Genomic DNA, 8,158 nt, shown 5'->3' with positions numbered 1-8,158 from the left:
GGTGGTTGAACGTCTAGTCCTAGCTGGGAAGGGCATTCCGGACGAAGTCATCCCTACTCTGATAAAGGTTAGGAAGGAGGTGACAGCGAAACATTATCACCGTATCTGGTGAAAGTATGTGTCTTGGTGTGAAAACAGGAATGCTCCTCCGGAAGGTTTCCATGTGGGCTGTTTTCTCCACTTCCTGCAGACTGGTCAGCACCGGATCCAGGGAGCATGCAAAAAACCCAGAGGGAGAATTAATCAAGAGTGAGGATACCTGAGAAAGTGTGGATGATTTTTTTACGTGCTGACGATACAAGTGGCTTACAGGAATGTATACAGTTGAGCTGTACTCTCTTTATATGAATTTGTGATATCTGTTTACATTATATATTATAGAGGAGCGCCATATATTGTTTTCACTAATCTTTTGTCGTATCGTATAACTTTCTGGTGGCATAGGAGACACCTGTATAGTGAAAATTTGATTGAGGCTGCACCTTTTTTTTGCGCACCAGACAGAAAACCAATACATTTCTTCATTCTTTTGGAGTGAATATGGGCCTAAAATTAGGCTCCATTAAGGTTCAGATTTCTGCCCTATCCATTTTCTTTCAGAAGGAATTGGCATCTCTCCCAGAAGTCCAGACTTTCGTGAAGGGAGTGCCTCATATCCAGCCCCCTTTTGTGCCTCCAGTGGCACCATGGGACCTTAACGTGGTGTTACAGTTCCTTAAGTCTCACTGGTTTGAACCTCTTCAAACGGTGGAATTAAAGTATCTCACTTGGAAGGTGGTCATATTGTTGGCCTTGGCATCTGCAAGGCGAGTGTCTGAGTTGGCAGCTTTGTCTCACAAAAGCCCCTATATGATTTTCCATGTGGATAGAGCTGAGTTGCGGACTCGTCCTCAATTTTTGCCCAAGGTGGTTTCCTCTTTTCATATGAACCAACCTGTTGTGGTGCCTGTGGCTACGCGGGACTTGGAGGATTCCGAGTCCCTTGATGTGGTCAGGGCATTTAAAATTTATGTAGCCAGAATGGCTAGGGTTAGGAAAACAGAGGCACTGTTTGTCCTGTATGTAGCCAACAAGGTTGGCGCTCCTGCTTCTAAACAGACTATTGCTTGCTGGATCTGTAACACGATTCAGCAGGCTCATTCTACGGCTGGATTGCCGTTACCTAATTCGGTAAAGGCCCATTCCACTAGGAAGGTGGGCTCTTCTTGGGCGGCTGCCCGAGCCGTCACGGCATTACAGCTTTACCGAGCGGCGACTTGGTCAGGTTCAAACACTTTTGCAAAATTCTACAAGTTTGATACCCTGGCTGATGAGGGCCTCATGTTTGCTCAATCAGTGCTGCAGAGTTATCTGAACTCTCCCGCCCATTTTGGAGCTTTGGTATAATCCCCATGGTCCTTACGGAGTCCCCAGCATCCTCTAGGATGTAAGAGAAAATTAGATTTTAAACCTACTGGGAAATCTTTTTCTCGTAGTCCGTAGAGGATGCTGGGCGCCCGTCCCAGTGCGGACAACATTTTTCAAGACTTGTATATAGTTATAGCTTGCATAAGGGTTATGTTACAGTTTTGATCAGTCTTTTATGCTGTTTTGTTCATACTGTTGACTGGTTCGTATATTCCAGGTTATACAGTGTAGATGGTGTGGGCTGGTATGAATCTTGCCCTTGGATTAACAAAATCCTTTCCTCATACTGTCCTTCTCCTCTGGGCACAGTTTCTCTAACTGAGGTCTGGAGGAGGGGCATAGAGGGAGGAGCCAGTGCACACCCCTTCTAAAGTTCTTTATAGTGCCCATGTCTCCTGCGGAGCCCATCTATACCCCATGGTCCTTACGGAGTCCCCAGCATCCTCTACGGACTAGGAGAAAAAGATTTACCGGTAGGTTTAAAATCTTATTTTCCCCCACTTACCCCTGCAGATTTTTGTGCCTGGCTGTCTGACAAAGACAAGGTTAGAATAAAGCCCACTCCATCACATTGACAGGGGGATTTGCATCTCGGGGCAATAAAACTGGTCGCTATTAACCCCTTGCAGTCATTTGTGATGTCAGAGCCCCTTCAGCTGTTCATGGCCTCCAGTGAGAGAGGGGGCAGTGTGGGGTGTCAGCCTTGGGACTTCCTGTAGGTCACACAGCAACACTGCCAAAGAGACACAGGATAGCTTACCTGGCTGGGCAGTCACCATGGTGACCAAGACATTACACCCTATAATACAATAATCAATATCTTCATGTATAAACAGGTCATACACATTCTGTAAGGAACAAATCCGCCTTAGAGTCCTCATTCCCTGATAGGCACACCCATATAACAAGCGGGACGATTTCCCACACTGAATACCTATAGGTAATGACAGGCCTGGATGTCGCCAACTGTGTTCTGCCCATGCGTGTGCAATGCATCATGGGAGGTAGCTAGATTCAGGGGACCATGCCGTAGATAGGACCCAAGACGGCTGCGTTGTTCCCAGTTTCTAAAACAGTAATGGGAACTGTGTGTGACATCTGGATACCTTTTTAAGGATGTATCTGTTTAAGGGTGAAGAAATACAAAATTGTTCCCTAAGGTAGCTACTGGCGTTGCGTAGAGACCTCATAGATATACTTATATTAGATATACCTCATAGAGTTGCTTTGTAAATCATGAGGAGATTGATTATGGGGATTCTGTATGGATGTTCTGGAGAAGGTATCCAGACTCCCTCTTTACAGAGTAGGGATCATGTTGGGAGGGATAGAATTCCTGTAAGCGGCTTCTTTGGACACCTTGTAATCTCGGGAAGGTCTACGCCATCAGCTGGAGTGGCTAGAGGAATAGTCCAGTCACACCCCCTGAGCAGAGGATCTATCTGGTTATTACACTGAGCAGAAGTCAGGTTAGGTCCCTGGGCCAGAGGAACGGTCTGGTTAGGCCCCTGGTCTAGGGGGAATGGTCTGGATACGTCACTGGGCAGAGAAACATATAGTCTGGTTAGACCACTGGGCCAGTGGATCAGTCTTTTTAGGCCCCTGGGCCAGGGTAAAGGGTCCAGTTAGGCCCCTGGGCCAGGGGAAGGGTCTGGTTAGGCCCCTGGGCCAGGGGAAGGGTCTGGTTAGGTCCCTGGGCCAGGGGAAGGGTCTGGTTCGGTCCCTGGGCCAGGGGAAGGGTCTGGTTCGGTCCCTGGGCCAGGGGAAGGGTCTGGTTCGGTCCCTGGGCCAGGGGAAGGGTCTGGTTCGGTCCCTGGGCCATGTGAAGGGTCTGTTTAGGCTCCTGGGCAGCAGATGCTCAGTCAAATAAAATGCCTAGACAATATCCCATTTATAGGGACAATAGCTTCTGGAGACAAATGAGACGATACTAAATTCTCTGGCAAAAGTGTTGGTGTAATTACTGTCATTCTCCATCACATCAGCAATTTAAAGACTTAAGAAACTGTAGGTCAGTAAAACAATACAGAAGAAACTATAGGTCAGTAAGACAAAACAGTAAGAAACTATAGGTCAGTTACACAATACAGTAAGAAAAGACAACACGGTAGGAAAATATGTCAGTAAGACAATACAGAAGGAAACTATAGGTCAGTAAGACAATACAGAAGAAACTATAGGTCAGTAAGACAATACAGAAGAAACTATAGGTCAGTAAGACATTACAGAAGGAAAGTATAGGTCAGTAAGACAATACAGAAGGAAAGTATAGGTCAGTAAGACAATACAGTAGGAAACTATAGGTCAGTAAGACAATACAGTAGGAAACTATAGGTCAGCAAGCCAATACAGAAGAAAACCGTAAGACTATAAAGAAGGCAACTAGGTCAATAAGACCATACCGTAAGAAACTATATAGGTCAGTAAGACATTACAGGGGGAACTCGATCAGTAAAACAATACAGTAAGAAACTATAGGTCAGTAAGACAATACAGTAGGAAACTATAGGTCAGTAAAACAATACCTTAGGAAACATCTAAAAAGCCTTTTTAAAAGAGTTCCTCCTAACACCGCACAACTGCTCAGTGCGCAGACATTTGGGCGCAGAATTAAAATCTTGCAGTAAAGCCTATGGAGAATTAGTACTAATAACTTTTTGCTGCTAATTGGTTAGGGAGTTTTTGTGATGAACTGAATCCCCCCCATAAAGTGTTTATACATACAGTATGATGTTACATTGAGATTACCGCTGGAGGAAACTCTGCCACAATATTATTGAATGTAATTTAGCCCATTCTCGTATGGGTGTAATATATTAATATTATTCTTACTGAACAGGATTACCAGCACTGAATCAGTTATCACCCAATATAATATACATGCCAATGTGTAACAACAAATACACTTGTTTTTTTATTACATTATTCACCTTTATACATTTACCTTTGTGTTTAATATATCACTGATTTATCTTACATACTTTACTGTACTTAATAAAGGTTATATATTATTTATTAGTGCACAAACAGGACAGCACTTTCTCTTCTTTGCTGTTTTATTATTGCAAAACCCAAGACACCTCTAGTAATCCCACATGAGCATCATGTCACCTCTAGTAATCCCACATGAGTGTCCATGTCACCTCTAGTAATCCCACATGACTGTCCATGTCACCTCTAGTAATCCCACATGAGCGTCCATGTCACCTCTAGTAATCACACATGAGCGTCCGTGTCACCTCTAGTAATCCCACATGAGCGTCCATGTCACCTCTACTAATCCCACATGAGCGTCCATGTAACCTCTGGTAATCCCACATGAGTGTCCATGTCACCTCTAGTAATCCCACATGAGCTTCCATGTCACCTCTACTAATCCCACATGAGCGTCCATGTAACCTCTGGTAATCCCACATGACTGTCCATGTCACCTCTAGTAATCCCACATGAGCGTCCGTGTCACCTCTAGTAATCCCACATGAGCGTCCGTGTCACCTCTAGTAATCCCACATGAGCGTCCATGTCACCTCTAGTAATCCCACATGAGCGTCCATGTCACCTCTGGTAATCCCACATGAGCGTCCATGTCACCTCTGGTAATCCCACATGAGCGTCCATGTCACCTCTGGTAATCCCACGTGAGCGTCCATGTCACCTTTAGTAATCCCACGTGAGCGTCCTTGTCACCTCTAGTAATCCCACGTGAGCGTCCGTGTCACCTCTAGTCATTCCACGAGCGTCCGTTTCACCTCTAGTAATCGCACACGAGCGACCGTGTCACGTCTAGTAATCCCACACGAGCGACCGTGTCAACTCTAGTCATCCCACGTGAGCATCCGTGTCACCTCTAGTCATCCCACGTGAGCATCCGTGTCACCTCTAGTCATCCCACGTGAGCATCCGTGTCACCTCTAGTCATCCCACGTGAGCGTCCGTGTCACCTCTAGTCATCCCACGTGAGCGTCCGTGTCACCTCTAGTAATCCCACATGAGCGTCCATGTCACCTCTAGTAATCCCACATGAGCGTCCATGTCACCTCTAGTAATCCCACAGGAGCGTCCATGTCACCTCTAGTAATCCCACATGAGCGTCCATGTCACCTCTAGTAATCCCACATGAGCGTCCGTGTCACCTCTAGTAATCCCACATGAGCGTCCGTGTCACCTCTAGTAATCCCATATGAGTGTTCAGTGTTGATCAAGCTCCAGTCTAAGCATCCTTGTTTTGTAATAAACATAAAAGCAATGATTACAGGTAAAAAAATGTCAGTTATAGAATTATATATTGTATACTATAACACCCTGGGTCTTGTCTGCTTTTATATTTCCATAATGTATTTTATTTCCAGCAGATGGACACACAAGCAGGAATATCTCAGAAGGACATCTAATGTTATCCCCGGATTGTGACATAAAAGATAATGACAGTATACAGGATTCTCCAGGAGATAACCCCATTACCCGAATTATACATCCAGCTCTATCAGCTGATCCCCCTGATCCTGGGAAATGTTCTCCTGATCACTCTGAAATTGGTGCATCTGTTACAGCTCTGACAGTAGATATAGAGTTTCCCTGTTCTATAGATGCAAAATGTATTACACAGAACACAAAGCCTATTACCCATCAGCCAGCTAAGGCAGGTGAGAGGCCATTTCCATGTTCTGAGTGTGGGAACTGTTTTGCATACAAATCACATCTTGTTATACATCAGAGAAGTCACACAGGTGAGAGGCCATATTCCTGTTCTGAGTGTGGGAAATGTTTCGCACACACATCATCTCTTGTTACACATCAGAGAAGTCACACAGGTGAGAAGCCATATTCCTGTTCTGAGTGTGGGAAATGTTTCTCACAGACATCGGCTCTTGTTACACATCAGAGAAGTCACACAGGTGAGAAGCCATATTCCTGTTCTGAGTGTGGGAAATGTTTCTCACAGACATCGGCTCTTGTTACACATCAGAGAAGTCACACAGGTGAGAAGCCATATTCCTGTTCTGAGTGTGGGAAATGTTTCGCACAGACATCAGCTCTTGTTACACATCAGAGAAGTCACACAGGTGAGAAGCCGTACTCCTGTTCTGAGTGTGGGAAATGTTTTGCATACAAATCACTTTTAGTTTTTCATCAGCGTGCTCACACAGGTGAGAGGCCATTTTCCTGTTCTGATTGTGGGAAATGTTTTGCATCGAAATCAGATCTTGTACCACATCACAGAAGTCACACAGGTGAGAAGCCGTATTCCTGTTCTGAGTGTGGTCAATGTTTTGCACAGAAATCACATCTTGTTAGACATGAGAGAAGACACACAGGTGAGAAGCCGTATTCCTGTTCTGAGTGTGGAAAATGTTTTGTACGGAAATCAATTCTTGTTAAACATCAGCGATTTCACAGGTGAGAAGCCATTTTCATGCTTTGAGAGAAATAAATCCGCTCTTGTTGAACATATTAGACATTACCCAAGTACGGAACCATTTAAATCTTCTGGAGTATAATTATCACTGTCATGCAATGTTCCTCAAGCGTCAATCCTATCTCCTAAGCTTTATAAAATATACATGCTACCACTGGGTTATATAATCAGACATCATGGCCTGGTCTACCACTGCTATGCAGATGACCTGCTTTTTGCTCCATGTACTGAGAACCTAATACCAATCCTAAATGGTTGTCTAGCTGAGCGCCAGGGGTGGATGATGCCAGTTGGCTGTGATTCAGTCTTTGTGAAACATAATAGAAGCTCACCAACAAAAGACAAGACTACAGCTTTACCAATCATCTGGATTTATGCTTTGGTGTTCAGAATTGCAAAATACTGAACATGTGCTGAATCTTTGTGATGTCCTGGTTTGTGGCTGACACAGACATCAGGTATCTGCCACATACTAATCCTCATTCTTCCATCTGTGGACCATAGCCAGAATCAAGCACTTGATTCCCTCAGAAGTTCATAGACTACTGCAATGCCATCTACCTGGGTCACCCAGCAAAAGAATTACAGAGCTTGCAGCTAGTACAGAATGCAGCAGCCAGGCTGTTACCTAACCAGCTCATTCCTGCCACATAACACCCATTCTCTACTCCCTTCACCGGCTGCCTGTAAGATGACAAATCTATTTCATAATTGGCTAACTGACCTTCCCAGCCCAACATTACATGGTCCAAGGAACTAGAAGCAGCTTCTGCCTCCTTACTGCCCTGCTTGCTTGCTTCTACAGATGAAGGACTGTTACCAGCAGTACCAAGAATCTCCTGTAATTCATTTATGGGTTGAACTTTTAGCTTTGCAGCCCTGACCATGGAACTCACTGCCTTGCACAGTCCAAGAGGCCTCCACTCTAGAGACCTTCACAAGCAGACTGATGACTGTTACTCACGCTTTTCATTAATGTACCTCTATTTACTTCCTAAATAATACATCCCAAATGCTTAGGTCTTTTTTCTGCTGTTTATTTTGTATCTTGTGCTTTGTGTAAATGTGAATGTCTAATACCAGTTTGCACAATCTGTATTGCTGCACGACCGTATGGCGGCCATTGGAACGTGTTTTCACTTCTAGTTTGCCTAACTTGTTGCTGACACTCATCTTGATAAGGAGTGTCAGAGTATTTTCAGATACAAGATCCTGTCCATATATACCCTGTACATTACCATGTGCATTAGAGTCACCCAGGTTCCATCTGCGGTGGTTTGTTGTATGTTACACCTATATGGTGCGGATACTCCCCTGTATTTCATAATAAAAGCT

At 44.6% G+C, this 8,158-nt stretch overlaps 1 protein-coding gene across 1 annotated transcript in view; it reads left to right on the top strand.

Moving 5' to 3' along the window:
- LOC134983348 (oocyte zinc finger protein XlCOF7.1-like) overlaps positions 1 to 7,144 on the top strand; it is a 55,623-nt gene extending 48,479 nt beyond the window's left edge. The window contains exon 2 of the mRNA XM_063949055.1: positions 6,051 to 7,144. Coding sequence (XP_063805125.1) covers positions 6,051 to 6,808 — 758 coding nt within the window. The 3' untranslated portion in view covers positions 6,809 to 7,144. The remainder of the gene's footprint in view (positions 1 to 6,050) is intronic.
- Positions 7,145 to 8,158: the final 1,014 nt, after the last annotated feature.

This window comes from Pseudophryne corroboree (assembly GCF_028390025.1).
Source record: "Pseudophryne corroboree isolate aPseCor3 chromosome 3 unlocalized genomic scaffold, aPseCor3.hap2 SUPER_3_unloc_13, whole genome shotgun sequence".
Taxonomy (NCBI): Eukaryota; Metazoa; Chordata; class Amphibia; order Anura; family Myobatrachidae; genus Pseudophryne; species Pseudophryne corroboree.
This window is presented reverse-complemented; position numbering and strand designations above follow the sequence as displayed.